A 24,134-nucleotide genomic window follows, 5' to 3' on the forward strand; every position below is an offset into this window, starting at 1 on the left:
AAGTGTTCAGGTACTCTTCCCCAAAACACGGGACTGCTTTGGATAAATGGTACTCACTTTGAGTCTTGAAAGAGTATAGCAGAAACCTGGTAGAACAAGGTTATGGAAACATGAAAATCGAGGTAAGTTTTGTTGGTCAGTAACTGTGTTGAGGATTTAGTGTTCCTTTCTAGACACTAATTGGATATTAGAATTTGTATAGATTGTGAAAGTATGCAAATATATAATCAGAGAAGACAATATTTGTCATGAAGAAAAGGGATTGAGTCTGTTACACTGATTTAGAAACAAGTTTATTTAACCATTGAAGTTATTGATTTGGGAAGAGAGGAGGGTAAGAAATAATGTCCTAAACCCAGGCTGTTGCAGTAGAGGTAGAATAAATCTGATAGATACTAGGAGATAGAATAATTTTGTCTTGGTAATAATCAAGATGTGATTTCCTATGACTGAGACATTTAAAGTGGCTTGTCACAATTTTTGGAGAAAAAAGGGACATGCACTAGATTTCTAGGAGTTTGATGAATAAATGGGAAGTGTAAAACATGGATTGCTAAGAGAAACAGGAGGGATGTGTTTTGTTTTGTTTCGAAATGAGAGGAGGGGGATTGTTGCCTAGTTGCCTGGTGATAAGAAGAAGCCATTGCTCTTTTGATAAGGCTGTTTGCTCAAAATGTAGAGTTAAAGAGAATCTTGATTACCTTACGTTAATAAGCCAGATTTCATCATGTTTCATATTTGATTAGTTCCTTCTGGATTCTTTCAAAGACCCTTCTGGTTTCTACTGACTTAAATGGTTTTGTGTTACTGGAATATATCTTGTTGTCTATTTCTTCCAACAGATATGCTAGAAGGATATTAAATAACATTGGGCTTGATTCTTAAGGTATCTTGTCTATTATTTTAACAGGGATTTCCCTGTTCATGCTAAGAACTTTATAGTGTGTGTTTGTTAGAAAATATGATATGACTTAACGATTTTTTTTACCTTGTGCATGCATTGTTCTATATGTAATGAGATGATAGAACTATTTATCATCAAATTTTCACTTTTTCATCTATTGTTTTTCTACTATTAAGTAACACTAATGTGTAAAGCATTATATTTTATGTATATGACACTTGAAAATATAGAAATATACAAGCTTCAAAATAGAATTTATGGTGAGCTGTGGTGAGTTCTTTTTGCTAGACTAACATTGCTTCAGGACCTCCTAAAAAAAGAAGATAAAAATTGAACCAGTTTCATGGTTACTTTTCAATTTCCCACGTGATTATAAATTTACCAGGTTGTTAATATTTGAACTATAGTAATAATTCTGTGAATTTAAAAAAATCCTTGTGATATTAAGGTAGTATGGAAAAATCTCAGTAGTTGTTACATAAGTTAACATCTTGATACTCCAGTTTCCAGTTCTCATAGAAACAATTTCAATAATAAAAGCATAGGCTGGCTTTCTTTTTTTTTAAAACCTGAAAGAGGGCAGCTCCGGTGGCGCACCGGTTTAGCTCTGCCTGCAGCCTGGGGTGAGATCCTGGAGACCCGGGATCGAGTCCCACTCGGGCTCCCTGCATGGAGCCTGCTTCTCCCTCTGCCTGTGTCTGCCTCTCTCTCTCTCTGTCTCTCATGAATAAATAATAAATAAAATCTTAAAAAAAAAGTTTTACGGAGTATATATTTTATTTTTCATGGACCTACTATGTAAATAAAAAGGAAGTAAAAGAGATTTTTTTCTTCCAAATTGCAACCATGATTAATTCTAAAGAAGCAACTTGGAATAGAATTATAGGGGTGAAATGGGATTTCCGTATTTTATTCTCTGTGTACTTTAGCACTAGTTTAATCTTTTATTAGATGACTTAATGATGGGGAAACACTCTTTATAACCTTAAAAAATTTTGCTAAAGTGATACATATACTCCAGAGCTGAGGTGGGTTGATATCCTTTGCTTTTAATAATGTTTCTTTGCATTACTTTTCTCCCATTCTTCCCTCAGCATCCAGTATATTCTTTAAAATTGACTTGATTAACTTAAAATTAATAATTTAATATTTAAGAATTTTTTATATTTATTTTTATAAATGTGTTGTCTTTTATTAAAAGGTTTAATGCACTCTTGGATAGGTGCATTTTTCAGAAAATCGAGCATAAACATCCTTGTGTCAAGTGCTGTGATTTGAAGTAGTAACTCAATAAAGACTAGTAAATTAAAGATTTCTAAAACAGATTAGTTTTCTGAGGAACGGTAGTGATAGATTTTAAACGAACCTTTAAGTTATTTGATCCCATTTATGAACAGAAGATTAAGTCTGGTAGAATAACAGTTATTTCAAATTCCCATTTAGAATCTGGGTAGCATCCAAAATAAAGCACATATAATAAGCACCATCCATGGTACTTAACTGTCTTGAAGAGTTTTATGATAAACCTCTAAAAACTTATTAAATCTCAAAGTTTATTATCTAGATGTCTAGCATGTAGAATAGTTTTTTTTTCAGATTCAATACATCCAAATATTTGAAAATATACAATTAATAAATAGATTATTTTTATGGACATAAAACTTTATGCTTTTAGTAAACAAAAGTTATATATTGTCTTGCTACTTTTCACATATTCTGAAATCCACATCTTATCCTTTCTAGGTTGGTCACTGGTCATTTCTCCATGTGGAAAGTTTTATAAAATCACATTGTAATCTGTTGAACCAAGGGTATTTTATTTGTACCATCCTGAAAAGTATCTGTGGAATCTCTAGTTCTAAATTTCTCATCTTTTACAATTTAAACTTAATTTCTCTCTGTTTTCCTTTTGTAAGATATCAGAAAAGCTAAAGAAAATAAATAGAGTTGGTAATTGAAAGCCATTAACACATATGCTCTTCTCCGTTCCTTATAAAAATTTCTCCAGTTGCCAAATAAATTGACAATTGGATTTTGTTTTCTATTTTTGAAAATAATTTATTACCTTCAAGTCACCTTTAAGGATATCTTGGCAGCATACTCTCAATAGTTTTAAAATGAAACCTATATGAGAGGGAAGATAAATGTTAGTAATTACTGAATTTAGATGTAAGGTGTATTGTGTTGAACATACTTATTCAGTTTTCTGTAGGTTTGAAATTTTCCAAAATAACATTTCTTAGTAAAAAGAAGATTGTATATAATCCAGGTTCTTAACATTTTCTTTAAAACAGCAAAGTGAATTTATTCTTACCTGCATATGGTCATTTCAGCTCATGAAGTAAAAAACACTTCACAGTCCCCAATTATGATCTCTATTTAAGAAATAGAAGGTCACAGAACTCAGGGCAGTTTCATCTGCAGCTGCTTCTCTGTGTTTATGTCTCACCTTCCACATTCTGTCTCCAACACTCTGTAATACCTACAGAGTTCTGTTTTGTCTTTTTAAAATCATGCTGCTCTGGGTTGTTATTATTAGTGATCCAGTGCCTTCCAGGAGAGCCAAGCTTCAAGTGTAGAACACTGGAGTGTGGAACAGATTTAGATGTTGAGAGCATAAAGATGCCCAAGGAAAACCTGACTGTGGTTTCCTGCCTTAATGAGTTACTGCGTATGCTCACTGGAAGAACTTCTCTTTGGTACAGGCTGCTTTCTTCTGACCTGGCCTCATTTTGTTCCAGAAGCTCTTACCGTTCATTATTTTTGCTGTTCTCTGCAGCTTCTTTCCCAGGCCTCTTTATGAATGTGTAAAGAGGCAGGGGAATGGCACTGATCTCCTGGCCTCCTTCGGTGGTGCATCTCCTCCACCCATGTTTGCTCAGAGCAGAGCTCATGGTGAAATGACAAGAGCTGGGTGATTGTGAATGCTCTGCTCCTTCCCTGGTGGTGAGAGCCTCGCAGGCAGGTGAGAGCTTCACCAAGCAAACTCCATTTTGCATTTCCACCTTGTGGTGCTGGCAATGTGTGTGTTTGTGGTGCTGGTAATATGTGTGCATGTTTATTCTTTACAGGTACCTGCCCTGCTCTCAAGATGCTCTCCTTCAATTACGATAGATTTATATATGCACACTTGATTTACTGGATTGGTAGCTGTTGACAGCCCATGGGTTACATAACCAGTCTGAGCTGCAGTTTTCTAGTTGTAGAACAGGAGCAGCATCAATGTGTAGTTCCTGGCATGTTCATGAAGGTGTTTGATGTTACTGCCATTCTCAGTAAATATTTTCTCTCTTTCGACCCGTCTTTATCCTGTGAGGTAATTGCTCTGTATTAAGTATTTTCAGTGTTTAATTAAAATATCTGCAAGATAAAATGCTTTGTTCAGAATATATGCACTTAACAGGTGCAGTTATTAAACACTAAAAAGAAATGTTATGCTCAAGGCCCTCACATTTAGGTAGGTGCCTTGCTGAAGGGGGGATTGTTGGGGTAAAATGCAGCCTGTGCTCTGCACCTCAGCTTCATGAACCTTCCAAGGGGACTCCTTTCTCTAGTCTCATCAAGGTGCCACAGTGGTGACCAGAGGCAGTACAGTGTCTAATCCCTTTCTCACTGGACTTTTATGCAAATCATATTTGAGTTTAGAAAAGAATGGTCCTTTACTGTTAGAGTGGTTTGCTGCTGTTGTAAATTCATTGGTTGATAGTGATTCATTTGTTGGTTCAGGTAAGATTTAAACATCTGATATATGAATATCCCTGTTAGGATGTAAAACAAAATGAAGCAATAATCTGGCCGAGTATGATTAAGTGTCAAAAGGAGTGTTGATACTTTATATTATTGATTTTTAAAAAGAGATTTTATTTATTTATTTGAGAGAGGGAGAGAGAGCGAGCGAGATTTGAGAGAGGGAACATGAGCAGAGGGAGAAGCAGGCTCCTCACTGAGCAGGGAGCCCAATGTGGGCACCATCCCAGGACGCAGGGACCATGACCTGAAGGCAAATGTTTAACTGACTGAGCCATCTGGGTGCCCCTATTAATGATTTTTTTTATTAATCTTCTGAGAATTCTCCTTTCTCTCTAGTAGTAATCAAGACTACTTTGGTAATCACTTCCATCACCTCCTACCTGTTGTCTTCCCAGCTGTGTTCAATGACACTGTCAGTAGCTTCCAGTGTGTGGGTGGGGTGGCGTATTTGTATCACAGGTGTTGGCAAATGCTTCAAATTAGATCTTTTTTTTTTTTCTTTGAGAGCCAGTTGGTAGACATTTATCACTGTATTCCTGGTTCTATCACATCTTCACTTGCAGGAAACTTTTGGTCATCTCTCCAAGTCAGTGCTTAGGCAGTCTCTTATTGCTTTGATTTTTGTCTTTAACCTGAGTGGTCAAATTTCTATTATCCCAAATGGATTTCCACTGTATTTGTATGACTGGTTTTGCCAGCCTACCTGCTCCTTCCTCCTTGAGCTCCAGGAAGAATAACTAGAAGGGTTATTAGGTTTTGTCAGGTTACAATTTCCCAGTGCTTTCCATGGTGGCATTGCTTTGATAGAAACCTCAGGATTGGGCACCTGGGTGGCTCAGTAGGTTAAGCATCTGCCTTCAGGGCTCAGGTCATGATCCTAGGGTCCTGGGATCTAGCCCAGCAGGCTTCCTGTGAAGTGGAGAGCCTGCTTCTCCCTCTCCTTCTGCCCCTCCTCCTGCTTGTGCTCTGGCTCTCACTCACTCTCTCCCTCAAATAAATAAAATCTTTAAAAAGAAAAAAAAAAAACCCCTTAAATTTGTCTGAGATTGTGATTTAAAACTGACCCTTTTAAACTTTCCTATTGGAGAAGCAAGGCAGGGCTGGGTGTTCTTTGGGGTGTTTTATTAATGGTGCCATAGAATTTTAAGTGCATTCAGAACACGCATGCACCATAACAAGACTCTCCTTAGGTCTCTGGAGTACAGTATATATGCTCTTATTTTAAAAATATGATTTATATCTTGATGGTATTTCTTTAAAGTGTCAGAAGAAATGAGATTTGTAAGTGCACGTCTCTTTGAGTCAAAGATGGTTGATTCAACTACTTTGACCTTGGCAGCATTATTTCTTGTGTTAAAATTTTTCTCATAGGTTAATGATTCTTTTAAGAAGTTAGAATTGTATTAATATCTGACTTCCTATCCTAAAGAATATTTATAGGCCCCCCATAAGTCTCTTGCAATTAGATTTTTAAAAGAAGTTTCATATGTAAAGGTGATTTTCACATTGATAGAGAACAGAGACAAAGGAGTGTGGCCAGGTGAGTGTGTTGGCATTTTATGTCCAAGAGATGGCCAGAGCCTGAGAAATGTAACCTGCTGGTACAGATCCCTGAATCAGGGATGAAGAGAGAAGGAAGAATCAGGATGAAAGAGCTATGAGACTTATTTTAGAAATTGCCTAATGACAGATTCAGGGTTTTGAATAGGAAATAGTATTTGGTATTCAAAAGATTTCTCAAATAAGGGAAAAAAGGTAGCTCTGGCCCTTGAAAATCTAATCTGAATAACAAAGGCTGAGCTGACTTTACAGGAAAAGTCTGAAAGGCTTTTGAATGTACTTCCCTCTTTGTCTTTATTTGAAGATCCTGCTGCATTGTTCAGGCACATAAACATGTCTACCCTCCAGAGTCATTAAGTGGAGAGATGTGGCTTTTGAAAAATATACTTACCGTTGAATGTTTTAAAATTTATTTTAGTCTGTTATTACTTACAAAATCTATTTTCTACTAATGGAAACTGATAAACTTTTTTCAAGAGGGACAATTCTTATTGCTAGCTGTCCAAGTCACCCTAGTCTATTATTTGCAGAACAGATAAGCAGACAACTTGATCCTCTTTTACTGGAATATTTCCGGAGTAAAACAGTTTCTGTCCTTGATTATGCCCTAAATAAATATTTCAAACCTTTTATTTTTGTAACTGAAAGTAACTAGTATCTGTTGTGTTTTATATTTTTAATTGTCCTATATATCTATCATTTATTCAATCATTTTATGCTAAAAATTGTAATGAGTTTTTTTTTTTTTTTCTGAGTAGGCATCTCTTTCTGGTAAATATTGATAAGACAGTCTTTCATATAAAATGAGCTGAAGTTTTTTAGGCCATTTGCAAATCATGAATTCCGGATTTAATTATATCCCAAGGGAACGACCTGAGGAAACCAAAAGTACTGACATAATTGGATCAAATTGTGTAATCAAAAGCAAATGATATGGTTATTAAATCTAATGAAATAATCTCCCAGCATTTAATTCTTTTCTCTGATTCAAGAAATTTTAATAATAAGTAAATGTGTTGAAATGGACATTCTAGGCACACACTCCTATATAGATCTTTCCTCTAGACTGTTTTTGGTTGAAAGTATTTCTAAAAGTTACATCTTAAAGCAGAGAAATTGATATCTTTTGGGACATGGGTGAAAGGAAAGGTGACAGGAAATGAAGTATGGGCCCTTATTAGAGGCAGAAGGAGATCAGTGAAAGGAGAAAATTGTTTTTATAAAATACTGTTCTTTCATATTGATGGGGGAACACAGGGCTAGCTGAGGACAAGGTACGAGCCCAGGGCAGCACATTGACAAATCCTTGAAACAGGGAGAGGGACCGTCCTGTATGACTCAACAGCCTCAATGTTCATACTTTGCTAAGGAAGAAAGGCAATTTAAGCCCTGACTTCCAGGATCCTATAAGTCTACTTTAACATATAAGAATTCTTTAGAAGTTTCCTTTATCTCTAAACCCCCAAGATACATGTTGGCAATCATCCTACAAGCACATGGCCCACTGATACACATCTGAAGGGTCTCATGATTCAGGTTTTATTGGATGGTAATAAGTAAACTTTTCCCAACAATAGCTAGCTGCTCAAGGTCCTGGAAACCTTGCTTCCAAAATTCTTTAGAGAGTAGTTATCCTCAGAACCCTCCCAACTCCTAGTTATATAATCAGCTATACCTCAGGCCTGGGGCAGCAGCTCTTCCTGCCTATGGATCCTGTCCCCATGTTTTTTTTTTTTTTTTTTCTGTCCCCATGTTTTAATAAAACAACCATTTTGCACCAAAGACATCTCAAGAATTTTTTTTTTTTTTTTGGTTGTTGGCTCCGAACTTCATCCCACCAAACCTCACCTATATTCTAATATTTCATCAATATCACCACTCTCATTTCACATAAAATGAACATGAACCACAAATTGGTAATCTATATGACATCTAAAGGAGTACTATTACTAGTCTATAAAGATTTTATTAAAATTCTTGGAAAAGATAGGCTCCTGATAAGTTAATGATTGGAATGAATAGAAAATGTACTGAGAATATATGTGACCATTTCACAAACGTGATATATTCAGTCTCACTAGTAACATTGAATTCAAACTGGAATGACAAGGCTTCTTTTTGATGATTAAGGGGCATGTGTGTGTGTGTGTGTGTGTGTGTGTGTGTGTGTGTGTGTGTATCTGTCTCATGGCAGCCAGTCAACTGAGAAGGGTCTAAAATTTTATCCTGTTTACAAGCTAACTAATTAGCCTACTGTAAATGCATCAATGGTGATGGAGGACATGAGACCCCTGTGTCAGAAATGAAAGATTTTATTACTGTCAGGACAACTAGCAGCACGTGCATCAGCATATTTGGTTCAGGTCCTCTTATCTCCAGACCCAATGGAAGTGTCACCAGTGGCCCAGGTATAAGGCCTGCACTTTCATTGGGTTATGTTGTAGAAGAATTTGTGGTACCTCCCTTGGGAGGGAGATATTACCTGTGTTCTCAAGACTTGCAAATATTCAGGAGTCAAATGGAGAATTGTTTTCCAGTACAGACAATAAAAGTTGTGAGATGGACAGTTTAATATCAGTTGGTTAGAAATATCAATTCCTCAGAATTGTCCTCTCAGAAAATAAGTGAACACTAAGCTTTTTAAAATGATGATGTCAAAAAAAATAAAAATAAAATAAAATGATGGTGTCATTTGAAACATTCTATTTTAGACTCCTTTCAAAGAACATAGTCTTAAGTGTTGAAGTGTTTTTATTTAGAAATTGTAATTATTGGAGTTGAAAAGTATCCTATGATAAGTGAATTGATGGAATATTAAATCATTTAAAAATGTTTTCTGTACAATTTAAAATAAAATACTTCAATTTAAACATGTATATTTTATTACTATTCCTGTGTAAGGAAAGAAAATCTGTATGACTTGAAAACTCTAGAAGGAAATACCAAATATAAGGTGGAAAAGATAAGACTCATTTTGTATTAGTGCATTGTTTTCTTGGAGAGAATGACATACTTTAATCATTATAGCCAAACTTTTGTGTAAGATAGAAGACAGACTTATTTTTAAAACTAAATGATATTTTATAAATCAAAATTTAGTTTTACTTAAGTACGAGGAGGTCTCAAACATCCACTTAGTACTTAATCATTATAAGGCAGTGTTCCAAGTATTTGACATTAGTTATCTCCTATGGCTCTTAGAGAAGCTGAGTAGACAGTAGTCTTCTAGTCTATAAATGCATAAACTGAGGCACAGAAGTTACATAATTTGTTAGAGTCCTGCCAAATCCATGTTTTTAGCCACCAGGCTAAAGTGCTATACCAAATATAACACATGTTCAGTACTTCAGTGTCTTCTTTAATATCTTAATTTTTGTTTGGCATTTGTATCACATTCTGGATATTAGAGACAATGAGGCAATGCATAGCTAATTAGTTTTATTGATGTCAGTCTCTGATGTTATTATAAACTGTTGAACCATGATCTAAAATTGAGCATTCAAACTAATCATCATTGTTATGTACCTTTTGTCAAACATGTACTCAGTTCCATTTTGTTTGAAAATACATTCTCTCGATCCCCAGGAAATCTACAAACTAGTTTCTGCTTCATTGAATTCAACTAGAAAATTGAGCGAAGGCATTTTTTTTAAGCTACTTACTTTATCCAAGCCATTTACTGGTTTTAAGTAAGTTAATGACTACATTTCACTTGTGAAATTATAATATTGCACTGGGAAGTAATAAACCAGTACACATTCTAATATATGTTTACATGAGTCGATTTTGTTATAGGACTCGTGTCACTCTTCACTTGCTTATTAGCAATTTCAAATAATGAGGTGTAGAGCTTTGGTGACTACAATATGTTTTCTTAATCCCTTCAAAATCAATAACGGTGAGGTATGTATTTATCATCTAGGAAAACAGGGTAAAAAAGATGTATCTTGGTCGCTTTTGAAAGCCGTCTTAGGTGTGTGGACCATAGAGCCCAATGATGAATTTGCCGTGGTGTGACTTCTTCACTCATCTCCCATTTTTCCTTTGCTTCCTTTTAATTGAAATTACTTCTGGTTATCTGATTTATTATATGTGATCTCTTAAGAAGTCTTTTTCTCATCCTAATCTTTTCTCCCATTTGGAATACTGCATCAAAAACTTGATTTTTAAAAGATCTCTGCTTGATTTCTAAGACTGCTTAAGTATGGTAACATTCCCAATACCAAAGAATATAATCATCTTTGTACTCTATAGTGTTGTTTTGTTTTTAAGCCTTTGATTCTTTGCAAAGTCACTTTTCAGAGACAAAGTTTAAGATGTAGTGATATTAATGTAATAAAAAGGAATTTATGGAAATATTGTAAGGTTTAAAAAATCAATAAAAATAGCCTTTATTGTAGGAAAATCTTATGCTCATGGTAAAAATGGCTTAATGTTATAAAGACACAATAAAAATCACTTGTAATCTTGCCACCCAAATATAACCACTGGTAAAATCTTCTAATGTTCATTCTTTTTGTGTTTCTCCTAAAATGACACCCCTTACTCCATTTCAATAGTAATTCTCACTCTGTATGAAAGTTAATTTATTATATGTTTAGAATTTAATTTTTTTACAACAAATATTTTACTATATTTTCTCTTCTCACAGATTCTGACCCTGACAGTAACTAGTTGGCTAGGATCACATGCATTACTTAGCTTTGGTCACTCTTCCTTGAGTAAAGAGGAGTGAAAAAACATGGCAAAACTCAAGAACCATAGGCCTTTTGATGCTATTTTCAAAATCCCAGCTCAGCCGCTGCAGGGAAAGGTGAAATCTTTTCTAGGTAATTTCCTTGTAATAAGACTTCCTACTTTATTGTGAGGATTAAATGAAAGAGTATATGCAGTTTGTGTTGTGTTTTAGATGTTTGGTAAAATTGGTCCTTTCTCTTTTCTCTAAAAATTTTGTTTTTATATGTAAGGTGCTTTGCATGTAGTGATATCTGCGAGTCCATCACAGCTTTCAAGACAGATGAAGTTTTTTCTTTACTCTGATTAGGAATACAGGGCAATGGTGATATGAATAAGGACATGGCTGAGGCAGGTCTCATGCCCAGCTCAGTTACTCATTGTGCCTCTGCACATGTTGGGTGTGCCCAGTACATTTCTAGAAATAATCTCATGTACAGTGTTTAGTAAACCTTATTAACAAATATTTTGCATGTCTACAACACAGCTCTATTATCCAAACTGTGCTGTGCACAGATAACTGGGAACTTGTCATGTGGCTATGTTGCTCATTTATGTTTGGAAAAAAGTTTAAACATAATTCATTAAACATCTCATGTATTTTGAGGCACTTGGGTGGCTTAGTTGGTTAAGTGGCTGACTCTTGATTTTGACTGAGGTCATGATCTCAGGCCCCCTTGGGGGCTCTGTGCTCACACCAAGTCTGCTTGAGATTCTCTCCCTCCTCCTGCTTCCCCTTTCTCTGCTCACATGGTTATGCACTGTCTCGTTCTCTAAAATAAAGTAAATAAATCTTTAAAATAAAATCCTGGGATGACTGGGTGGCTCAGTGATTGAGCATCGGCCTTTGGCTCAGGGACTGATCCCTGATTCCTGGGATCGAGTTCTGCATTGGGCTCCTTTCATGGACCCTGCTTCTCCTCCCTCTGCCTGTGTCTCTGCCTCTCTTTCAGTGTCTCTCATGAATAAATAAATCTTAAAAAAAATAAAATCCCATATGTTTTGCTTATTAAAATATGCTTAACTATTGTGTTGAGGATTAAATTGAGGTTCTAGCAGAGACTAAACAGACTAAAGAAGTAGATTCTTTACTAAATGGCACATTTAGTCCCTCAATATATATTACCAATTATTATTTTAATTTTTTGTTATACATTATAACATTTTAAGTTTCTTGCCTCTTTAAGAAATGACTTGCATGGTGTCTGGGTGGCTCAGTCAGTTAAGCATCTGCCTTTGGCTCAGGTCATGATCCTGGGTCCTGGAATCAAGCCACACATCCGGCTCCTTGCTCAGCTGAGAGCCTGCTTCTCCCTCTCCCTCTGCTGCTGCTCCTCCAGCTGTGCTTTTTCTGAAATAAATCTTAAAAAGAGTGAGTGAAAAACTAAGTGAGTGAAAAACTAAGTGATTTGCAGTAATCACTAGCAAGAAATATTTTTCGATTTTTTGTTTATTAATTTAAATAAAAGTTTATTTTAAAACTATTAACTATTTATTTTTAAAAATTTTTTTAAAACTATTAACTATTTAAAAGTTTATTTTAAAATTATTTTAGTTCCTATCAAATATTAATTTTGAAATCATTTTTAAGCCAAGGAGAAGTTGGGTTTTTTTGAACAAAAATAGTTCTGTATTATTTTTAAAACTATATTTTAGTATACCACTGAGTAAAATATGTCTTTCTTTACTTACCCAGTTATTACTTCCTTCACCCCCAAAATAAAACATTTTAAAGTGTCACCTCAATAAGGATTAGAATATTATTAGAAAGGTGAGATGGTCAGATTACAAAATCCATAAATTTCAACAATCCATAAATTAGAGTAGTTTTTCAGAACTGTTTGAGAGAAAACAAATGGGTGTTATTCTGGTAAGTAAGCCCCATATGAAACCAGATTGATTAGGCTGATTAAAATCCTATCACCTAATTGGTGGCTGCCTGGCCATTAGTGTGTGATGGGGGGACTATAAGTAGTACAGAGGCACTTCCTGCAAAGCAAGTGGCTTCAGTATTACTGAAGTGATACATACTTTGAGTGGTCATCTGGTTGGCATAAATAATGCTAGGAGTGAGGCACATGATGCCAGGTCAGATGCTGGGATTAGTTATTGAATTCAGTGATTCTTAGTAAGGATTAATATGTAAGGTTTCTTCCATGTGTCATGGGAGCACAGTAAAAAGTGGAAAAATGACATGAGGGGAGAGAGCCCAGTATATGATTGGATATTGGACCAGATGTCCTCTCATACGATTCCTCTATGCCCTGAAATTGTAATAATCTATGAGAAACAGACTTAATATTTTGGAACTTTATTTTGAGATTCTACTCTGCATGTAACAGGTGCAAAGATACATACTTTTTGTTGTTCTCTGTAGTGAGATCACTTTCATAAATCAGCACCATCTGTTCTTCTTTTAAAGACTCTTCTCTTGCCTTGGGCTGTGTGGAGTCATGTTGTGTACGTTCCAAAACAGGAAATGTTTCATATCTGTGGTAAATGAAAATTTCATGGACTGTGTTAAATACTAGGCTTGCCATTCCATTTGATCAGTATTAGGTTGAGATGAGAATGGAATCCTGTTAAGGAGATAAAGCTCACAATTGATATTCAATATCACAAGTACTGAATAATTCCTAATATAAGCCACAATTATTTGGTTTTGAGCTCTGGGTTGTGTGGTATACAGTTTATATTACAAAGAACTGCACTGCATTTAAAGGTATAACGGTTATTAATTTTCCTCTACATGACAAGAAAATATTTTTATTTTAATAGGTCTTATTATCTAGTATTGTCTATCCTTACAGGATTTGAATTAGGTTTTTTTCATAAATGTTTTTGCTCAAGTGGAATATAATGATCATGAAATAAAATTATATTATACATTTCCTGATATTATTTGTTTAGAAGGTTGTTGTAGATTTATCATCTTAGTTGAGAAGTCCCCCTCCCATAGATGTTTAAAATTGTTTTCTGCATGTGATGGGAAATTACTTTTCCCTGGTGATTTGACCAATTAATCAAGTTGTGGCAATCTTAACACAAGAGCCTTCTGGAATCGTATTTGTGATGCTTAGGGAATGTGGAAAGAGCTTCCCCTTGGAATTATTGTTCTCCAAATGTGATCCCCCCAAAAGTGATTTAATTCATGCTGTGAACATCCAAATAAATATTTTTGGGGGGCATGCTGTAGCTCATTAGTAGTTAACATGCCTCTCATTAAGTTTGGAAAGTCTTGGTGACAATCTAAAAAGTGTGAAAAAGACTGTTTACTTAAGCATTTTTTGTAGCAATATAATTGAGCCCATTAAATTATTTTATTGTTAAGATTAATAAAAACACTTGAAAAATATTGTAAATTTGTTTAACAAGATACCATCAGAACTTTCATTTCCTTTTATGTTTCCTAAACATAAAGATCAAAGATAGGTATGCAGGAAATGTAAGGAGGCAAAGTAATTTTAGTTTTTTATAAAATGTTTAAAAATGATAAATTATATCTTAAAATTGTAGGCATTTCTTTTCAAGTAATATCTACTCACAGCATTTAATTCCTTGGAACTTAGAGTTTAAATATAGACATACAGGTGGTTGGTTTCTAGATAAAGTTTTATTGTGTTCCTGTAAAGCAGAAAGTGTGCTTTTCATTTCCTTGCTTTCTAAGCAAACCAGTTACAAATTTGTCCTCATATTTTATATGCTGATTGATGAAGGCAGCATTCAGTTTTTAAGTGTTTTAATTACAGATCCTTTCCTTCTTTGCAGTAACATCTACATATGTTTTGGGGTGTTTACATTTTTTAAAATCTGTGACTATGGAGAAGATACTTAGTACTCAAAAAGGAAAAAATACAACTGGATAATTTTTGAAGTTAAAAGGAGAATTAGGTGGTCTAGCCAAATTTAGTTTTCTTAAATACATGTGAATGCCTTTGATTTCAGAATGTATCATCCCTTAGTTCTGTAAGAGCTTTTTAAGTTGAGGGTTAACCTTGATATTACTCATATTATGGAGGAGAATAAGATAATTATTTTTTTCCTAGAAGCAGAGAACAAATAAATTCATGTATCTTTATCCTCACTTGTCTAATACACATTTCTAATCCGATCTAAAACTCATCCTCGACACCCAAGCTTATCAAATATTAATTTTCTCCTATTCTTTTCTCTCCTTTGACTAGAACTCTTCTCTCTTTTTAAAAATTTGCTTAAATCAATATAGTATGGTAGGCACAGGGTTCACAATCATTCCCTTCTTTTGCACGAGAACTTTGGCTATTTTTTTGGCTTTTTCTGAAAACCTGATAAAGACTTCCATCCATTATCTTTGGTGAAAGTGATCTCTAGTAAATTGCATGTGGATGGACTCAAAAAACTGTAAATATATGACAAGCAGCTCTGCCTACAATGTTGTTTTGGGGTGCCTACTTCTGTGAGGCTTTGTAGCCAGGGATGCCCTTGCAACCTGCTGATGTGAGTCCTTTTCTGCACCTGAGCTGCTAGCTGGGGGATGCACACAATGTGGACTGCTTTTCTCAAAGATGAAAGCAGGATGCTACTTTGCTGGCAAGTTGGACTTCCTGCCAGAGGGTCATTCGGGCATCTCAAATATGTCATCAGAATAAAAATATATAAATAACACTAGAAGGTTTTTAATGAAAAAACAAGCACTCTGTGTTCTCCTCATGCTTCTCCCAGTCCCTCTCTCCAGAGGACTATTTATATAGACATTGTGGTATTTACTTCCATGTTCCTAAATAAAATTTTATGTTGCTCTTTCTTGGTTACCAGTTATTGACATCTGTTGACTTGCCACAATGGAAGATGAAGGTTTTTCCCTTTTATGCCACTTTTACTTTTCATGTTCTCATTTCCTCGCTATTACATCATGAGTCTACATGAAATCAGTAGCCTGTGTCACATTATATAGCAGTTTATGGCTCACTGCATAACCAAGTAGGAACTCTGATTAAATTTTCTTTCCTACACATTTTCCTTTGTTGTTCCTTGAATCAACTGCTTTGACCTTTTAAAAATCTATTTTGTTTTATCTGTGTACTTCTGAAACCTTCCCCCCATCCCGCCCCACATTCTCTAACAGGTCTGTCAAAATATTTCCCAAGTGTTCAAAAATATCAGACCAATTATTAATCTCTTTTTTCTCAGGGAGATTGACTTTCCAGACTTCTCTTCTTGCTCTTATCTGACTTGGCTTCTGCTTCTCTGGGCAATCTTTTCACCTTGTTCTGGGACTTTCCTTGGGTTCCATCCATTGCATAATTGAATTTCTTGGGTTTTGCTGGATTCCATCCAAAAATTCTTTATATGAAAGGGTCCATGGGAAGTAAAGAGTTTGCTCATCTGAAAAATGTTTTCAACTTTCGTACTTGATTTTTGTTTGGTTGGTTTGTTGAACATAGAGTTCTCCACTGAGGGGCACATGGGTGGCTCAGTGGTTGAGTATCTGCCTTTGGCTCAGGGCATGGTCCTGTGGTCCTGGGATTGAGTCCCACCCACATCGGGCTCCCCACAGGGGGCCTGCTTCTTCCTCTGCCTGTGTCTCTCTTATGAATGAATAAATAAAACTTAAAAAAAAAGAATTCTCCACTGAAAAATTTGTTTTAATATAGAAGGTATGCCTCTTTTACCTAGTAGAATTTAATATTACTTGAAGAAGGCATTGTCATGATAGAGCATTTTGTGGCTAATAGTTTTAGTTTGCTGGGAGTCATACAAATGCTACCATTTGGTAATGCTTACATTAAACTCTGCTTTGGGGAGACAGTTCTCCTTTCCTTTCTCCCATTTGTGTATGTCTTGAGAGCAGAGGCCTTTATCCTGGACAATCCTGCAAGGATGTATGTGCAGCAAAGAGCCTTGGAAGGCAGATCCAGGGTCTCCCTCATAGCACCGGACAGACAAGCTGCTGCCTGTGTAAGATATTTGGGTTCCCACGCTCAGGTTTATTATTCTGTGTGCACCACTGTTCCCTGGTTTTCTCCACATCACTTTGTGAGAATTTTCACTGGAGAGAAGTGTCTAAAAAGATGATACTTTGGCGATTACTATAATAAGCTATCCTTTGTCTCTGACCCAGGGGGTCTTATTTTTTCCACTAGCATTCATGCCACTATGCAGGCTAAGTTAGGAACTTTCAAGTGGGATCAAATCATAGATTTTTCACAGTTCTTGTCATCTGTTTTTCTTCTGAAAATTTTCTCAACCAGTAACCCATAGTGTTGTGTTTTGTCCTCGTGCCATTTATTTGGTTATACCCAGTATTGTTGTTTACATTTTTTAATGTGTTTTCTCATTTCAACGACATTTTATGATGAAGATACTTTGTATATAGCAAAATGCAACATGAATCAAGGTTTGTGAATGTTTTTAAAATGTTGATTTTGTAATTTAATTGAGGATGTAATATGTTTACTATTAAGTTGTCTTGTAAGGCCCAAAGTATGAATGGATGAATATATACTCTTAAAATATAATTGTGTAACATTCCCTTAAATTGTTTATTTGAGGTGTGTTTTATATGTCATCTATCATTTATTTGTCTTTTCAGTACCAGCTGACATTTGGTGGGCAGTTACTGTGTATTAGGCACCATATTATGCTTGTTATATTTATTACATTATCCCTTTTAGTAGTTCTAGAAATATGTTTTTATTGCTTGTATTTTACAGAAGGGATAGAAATATAGAAGGGGTATATAACTTGCTAAGGATATAAAATTGGCAAATAGTAGACTTAGCACTCATACTCAGGTCTGTTTAATTCTTGAACCCGGGTTGCCCTATAAAATGCTATAAAATGGAGAGAAGGGCAAAGATAAAAAAGTATATTTTCTCACCTGGAAGTTTTTAACCTTGTGTAGTTTAATATTTTAGGCCTTTAATATTGCTTTGACATAAATAAAAGCCAAGTTTCATTTTCTATGTCTGTAATGGAATTCAGTATATAACTCATGCTAAAAGTTCAGTCACAGCTTTTTAAAAGTACAAAACAACAAAATAAAGCAACATAGGAGCTGATTTTTACACATCCAGAATTTGGGAAATTTCAAGTTGTGGTTCGCAGAGCAATTGCAGGTCAGCCTCAGGCAGTCAATGTTGTGATCTAAACTGAACACCATATAGAGCTGCATGAAATAATATTCTGCATGCTCTTGGGGGCCAGGTAATGGCCACTGTGGGGACAATGAATGTGTAAATTATCAGTTACTGTTTTATCACTGTAGTTTGGGGCCTTTCATTTATGTGGCTGTGTCATAGTAGAACTTAGGTGTTTCTACATCATGGTAGAATTTCACTGATGCTTAAATTATTAATGAATCCTGAAATGAAATGTTTTTAATTGGAAAGATTATTTTGATTTTTTCCATCTGATTTATAAATGATCACTTTGCTCTTCTGTCTACCCCTATTGCCAATGGAAAAGCATAATTTTAGGAGTTCTTGTTTACATCTAAAGCTTGGTTTTTAGGTTTAAGATGCTGGTTAACCTTTGAAATGTATTGTGTGCTTGTGCTTAAAAGAGATGACTGAGAAGTGCATAGTAGAGCCTCTTAAAACATAGGATCATCAATCTTCAAGTACCTTGGCTTAATGCAGTGCACCACCATTGAGAACACATGGAACCTATCTACAACTCATAGAAAAACTTGGTGCATTCACCTTCTTATTTTGGTAGATACTCAGAGGAAATGTCAAGTGGGTATTATTGACTGCTCTATGTTACCTTAATATTGCTTGAAGAATTTAAAATATTGTTTAACACTGTGTTGAACCTACGACGTTTATCATTTTGTTGATTGATGTCTTTGCTGATGGCATATAAATTCCTACTATGACTCTTTCAAATACATAATTAAAAATATAAAATTTTTCTTTCATAATAGATTCCTATATGTGGTTTAATAAATTCACAGAAAATCCCTGTTACCAAATTTATATAGTAGAAAGGATGGACCTAACAAATTATAAGTTCTACATATAAACTTCTAAGAAATAGATTAAATACATTTTATTTATGTGTATTTGAAAACTTATTACCCCACAGATTTCTAGGGATGATTATGTTATTATTAGCAAAATATATAGAGTATCTATTGGATACCAGACACTGGATCCAAGATGAAGCACACTAAGCCTCTTAGCAACTATGATTGGAGATTTCAAGGCTTTTCTAAATATTCTAATTTGGTTCCTAAGACTTTTGATATCAGTCAGTTATGTTTATCATTTTTCCAATTATCCTGAAAAGCCAACTTAACTGTGAACTCTTTAATGAAAAGACAGTGGCCAAGGTCATAAAATAAGGCATATTCTTAAGTGGCATTTCATTCATTCATTCATTTATTTATTTTATTTTTTCATTTCATTTATTTTTGAGCTATCACATTTATTCCGCATGTACCTTTTGTAGTGGCAGCATACTTACCAGTTTCTACAACATGTTGGAATATAATTTTTACAAAATAATACCTTCTTAAAAGGAGGAGTACAAAAGTGGGGGTTGATTATTTTGCTGTTTGTGCCTCTCCCTATGCTTGGTACTTCATAATGGAAGTAAACAGAAGTGGTTCTTTATGGCGAAGATCTTAATGTCTTCATAGATACCTCTAAATAACCACTTAACTGACTTAGGGTGACTTGATGTGAAATTGCAGAGGATGAAGGATTTGAGTCTAGGACGATACTTACTGCATGCTCATTTTGAGCAGCTGATGTAGTAGGAACTGAAGATTTTGAAGATTTTGGTAGTTGTTAAGGTTTTTAATGCTCTCAACTATTTGGATTAGTAAAAATTTTAAACATATTACCCATTACCTGTACATTTACTTAGCGTAACATTGTAGTAATGTGTGATTATTCCTGAAAACATACACCAAAAAGTGAAATAAAAAAGGTAAGAAAGTTCACCTAAGTAGAAGCACTTTCCTTTTTGCAGTGGTGTCTTGTCCACCTCCTGGGATATGCTAACTCAGGGGGCTGTTGCTTTAAAATACAGCTTGTCATAGAGATATACCTGTCTGGGGCAGCCCTGGTGGCTCAGCGGTTTAGTGCCGCCTTCGGCCCAGGGTGGGATCCTGGAGACCCTGGATCGAGTCCCACATCAAGCTCCCTGCCTGGAGCCTGCTTCTCCCTCTGCCTGTGTCTCTGCCTCTCTCTCTTTCTCTCTATGTCTCTCATGAATAAAATAAATTAAAAAAAAAAAAAAAAGAGATATACCTGTCTGATCATTAAAGGTGATTGTCCCTAGAGAAAGGACCTAGGTAACACCTACGATGTAAAACCATCAAAATACCTATTACATTCCCATTTTATCTAATATCCTTTCACATTATGGAAGTAAACCTAACAGAGTATACTTTTCTTTGTGATGTGTGTCTCTTAGGATGAGGATGGGACAGAAGACAACAGTCGTGTTGAACCTGTTGGACATGCTGACACTGGTTTGGAGAACATATCCAGCTTTTCTCTAGAGTAAGTTACTGATGGTTTTGTTGTTGTTGTTGTTGTTGTTGTTGTTACTGGTGGTTTTAACTAAATTTGCAATATACGTGTAGCATCACTGATATCAGCAAGTATTCCAAAAGCATATGGCATGCGGAATGTTTGTGCTTAAAAACATGCCTTGCATTGATTTGTTTTCCAAAGAGCATCTTTCATCTATTGAGTTAATTACCTAATGTAAGAAATATAGCATGGAAATCACATGTCCTGAGTTTCATGCCTTGGCAAATACTATTTAATTATAATACAAAATAGTATTTGATTGAAAATGTTTGTTGTGTTAAGAGCAGTGTAACTGTTTTGAAATTGCTTTGTATGTCAGTGTTTTGGTCATTTGTTTGTTCTTCAACTTCACTAAATTTAAAAAATGTGTAGATAGGTGTTACTTGAAAAACCAGTTAGAATTATCTAAGCATTAGTCATTTGAATATATATTTTTTCGATTTGAAGAAATTGAATCTCTCAAGATATTTGTTGAAAAATTAGAGTCATAGGTTAGGTATAACCTTAACTTTAGATATAACTTAACCATAACTTTAGATATAAAAGGACAAAGAAAACATTACTATCTTATCACAACATTACAATTATCTTAAGTATTGCCACGTTTAAGTGGATGGTGTTCTCAGGACTTCTTCCCATGGTAGTTTAGACCATGGTAGTTCTGAAATTTTGTATGACTTTGGGTGAAAGTTGAGGAGGCCTAGATAATTAGCAGATAATTAATTCTGTCTTTTCTTGGTCTTCCAAAGGAAGGCTCTTAGAACTTTCTCAGTGAGATTAAACAGGGTCTAGAATCAGTTATGTTTAGATGGACAGCAACCAGCAGTCTCTATATTACATTTAAGAAGTACTTGCTATGTCCTAGGTCTTTTTAGAAAGAGTGTAGAATAAATAAAATAATTTATTAAAGTTACCATATTATTTTCAGTTGACAAACTAATCATTAGATATTCAAATGATATGTAATAGTGTCTAAAATAAGATGTGAAATCCTATGAAATTATAAAAAGTCAATTCATTTAATTATTACTACTTCAGTTAATATTTTGGCAGTATTGCAGAATTTTAAACTTTTTCCTAGTTTCTGTGATTAAATCTATGCACATATTCTTAATTTTGTTTTGATTTGTTTAATATCACTATCTTTAATTTTCTATTAGTCTTTGTATTATATAACCAGGACATTAATAGTATATAGAATAACTTTAGGTTTTTATTGAAGAAATACATTTGAAGAAAAAAAAAAGAAATACATTTGAAAAATTGACATTTCCATTATATAAACTATACTGCAATTTTTGTCAAATCCATTGGTAATCTTTACAGTTGTCCAGGTTGCTTCAACTAAAAATTTAATTGAAGTACTCTTTTTAAAAAATTGATTGTCAGATAAGACCTGTTTAGGAAATTTATAAAGAAAATGAAATCTCATTTAAAAAATTTAGAAAATTTACATTCTCCAAATTATACCAGTTTTCATTAAACTCAGGTTTATTATATTAATAGTACTTTAGTTATGTAATAGAAGTAACTTCCTGTTACTTATATCTCTCTTCATGACTTTAAAGTTCAGTTCCAAACATTTATAGAAAGTGTTTGATTTTTAACAGATATCTATTGGTTTTGAGAAACGAGTTTCATTCCCTGCATTGTGGTACATTTACAGAAGTTTAGGACCTTGAATTGCTGTGGAACAATGTGGGAAGTAAAGATACCTTGATCACACGTTTGCACAGTCTCCTTCAGAGGCAGAAGCTTTGACCTCATTGGAATAGTGGAAGGATCAATAATGTGACTTATGTGGGAGCACTTTGTAAACTTTAAAGTGCTGTGCAGCCAAAACACCTTTATTCGTTTAATCTTCATTATCCTTGAAATAAATACCGGGATGGAAAATTTTCAGTGGAAATCTAGAAATTTGACTTACAAAGTGTGTACTTGTACTATACATAAAAGAGTGTGGTCCGAGAGAAATGGTTCTGTATCATTTTAATGTAGTCAATTCTGATGATTGCTCTCTCTCCATGCCATCAGACTAGCGTTCAGGTATGTAGTGTTTAATGTCGCTCTCATCACCATTGCCTATATTCCAGAATGTGTATGTGTATGTGTGTGTGCTTGATGAAGTTTTTGTTTCGTTCTCTTTTGTTGTTTATTGTACATCTGTGTTGTAGCAGTTTTTTTGTTTGGTTTGGTTTCGGTTTTGGTGTGTTTACAGTACCTGTTCATGCTCCCTCATTCATCATTGTCTCACAGTGATATGGTAAAGCTCGTACAAGTCCCCAACGATGGAGGGCCTCTGGGAATCCATGTAGTGCCTTTCAGTGCTCGAGGCGGCAGGTAACGTATCTTGGAGGTTTTTAATTGAATCATAATGTTGAGTGTTTTATCTTCATTTATGCTCAGATAGAGAGTGGCGTTGATTTAGCATATGCTTAATAGAAACAGTTTCATTTGAGGCCAACTGCTGCTTCATTCATACGGATACATCCTAATCACAGAAAGCACTTAAGCTGATGAGGAAATCAAGCATTTAAATTATTCTGATACTGTTATTGGTCATCACACATTCCTGCAAACATTTAACATTGATGTGTATTGATGAAACACTTTAGAGTCAGAGATCCAGATGAATTTACAAAATTAAGGGAGAGCTTAAGGCAGTTTTCTGGAGAAATTAATCCAATAAAAATTATCTGGATAACTTAGGTAATGATTCATTTTAAATTCGTTTTTAGGTTTATTTAATTCTTAAATTTCGTAAGATTTTTATGATTACATTTGGAATTTTTAAAAGTTAAATAAGCTATAGATTTATTTCGTACTATGTGGTCTGTGGCTCCTTCAATCTCTACACATTCATTTTTTTTTTAATAAATTAATTTTTTATTGGTCAATTTACCAACATACAGAATAACACCCAGTGCCCATCCTGTCAAGTGCCCCCCTCAGTGCCCGTCACCCATTCACCCCCACCTCCCGCCCTCCTCCCCTTCCACCACCCCTAGTTCATTTCCCAGAGTTAGGAGTCTTTATGTTCTGTCTCCCTTTCTGATATTTCCCACACATTTCTTCTCCCTTCCCTTATATTCCCTTTTACTATTATTTATATTCCCCAAATGAATGAGAACATATAATGTTTGTCCTTCTCCGATTGACTTACTTCACTCAGCATAATACCCTCCAGTTCCATCCACGTTGACGCAAATGGTGGGTATTTGTCATTTCTAATGCCTGAGTAATATTCCATTGTATACATAAACCACATCTTCTTTATCCACTCATCTTTCGATGGACACCGAGGCTCCTTCCACAGTTTGGCTATTGTGGACATTGCTGCTAGAAACCTCGGGATGCAGGTGTCCCGGCGTTTCATTGCATCTGAATCATTGGGGTAAATCCCCAACAGTGCAATTGCTGGGTTTTAGGGCAGGTCTATTTTTAACTCTTTGAGGAACCTCCACACAGTTTTCCAGAGTGGCTGCACCAGTTCACATTCCTACCAACAGTGTAAGAGGGTTCCCTTTTCTCTGCATCCTCTCCAACATTTGTTGTTTCCTGCCTTGTTAATTTTCCCCATTCTCACTGGTGGGAGGTGGTATCTCATTGTGGTTTTGATTTGTATTTCCCTGATGGCAAGTGATGCGGAGCATTTTCTC

At 35.0% G+C, this 24,134-nt stretch overlaps 1 protein-coding gene across 50 annotated transcripts in view; it reads left to right on the forward strand.

The window, feature by feature from the left end:
* PARD3 (par-3 family cell polarity regulator) overlaps positions 1-24,134 on the forward strand; it is a 646,585-nt gene that overhangs the window by 339,465 nt on the left and 282,986 nt on the right. For 41 of the 50 annotated variants that reach the window (XR_011999915.1, XR_011999914.1, XR_011999912.1 and 38 more), the window contains 2 exons: positions 20,354-20,442; positions 22,732-22,815. Coding sequence is in view for 45 of the 50 variants with exons in the window: in XM_072749213.1 (XP_072605314.1) it covers positions 20,354-20,442; positions 22,732-22,815 (173 nt within the window). In the remaining 5 variants the exon portion in view is untranslated. The remainder of the gene's footprint in view (positions 1-20,353; positions 20,443-22,731; positions 22,816-24,134) is intronic. The other 9 variants (XM_072749226.1, XM_072749208.1, XM_072749218.1 and 6 more) reach the window with 1 other exon arrangement.

The sequence above is a fragment of the Vulpes vulpes genome, chromosome 2 (assembly GCF_048418805.1).
Source record: "Vulpes vulpes isolate BD-2025 chromosome 2, VulVul3, whole genome shotgun sequence".
Lineage (NCBI taxonomy): Eukaryota > Metazoa > Chordata > Mammalia > Carnivora > Canidae > Vulpes > Vulpes vulpes.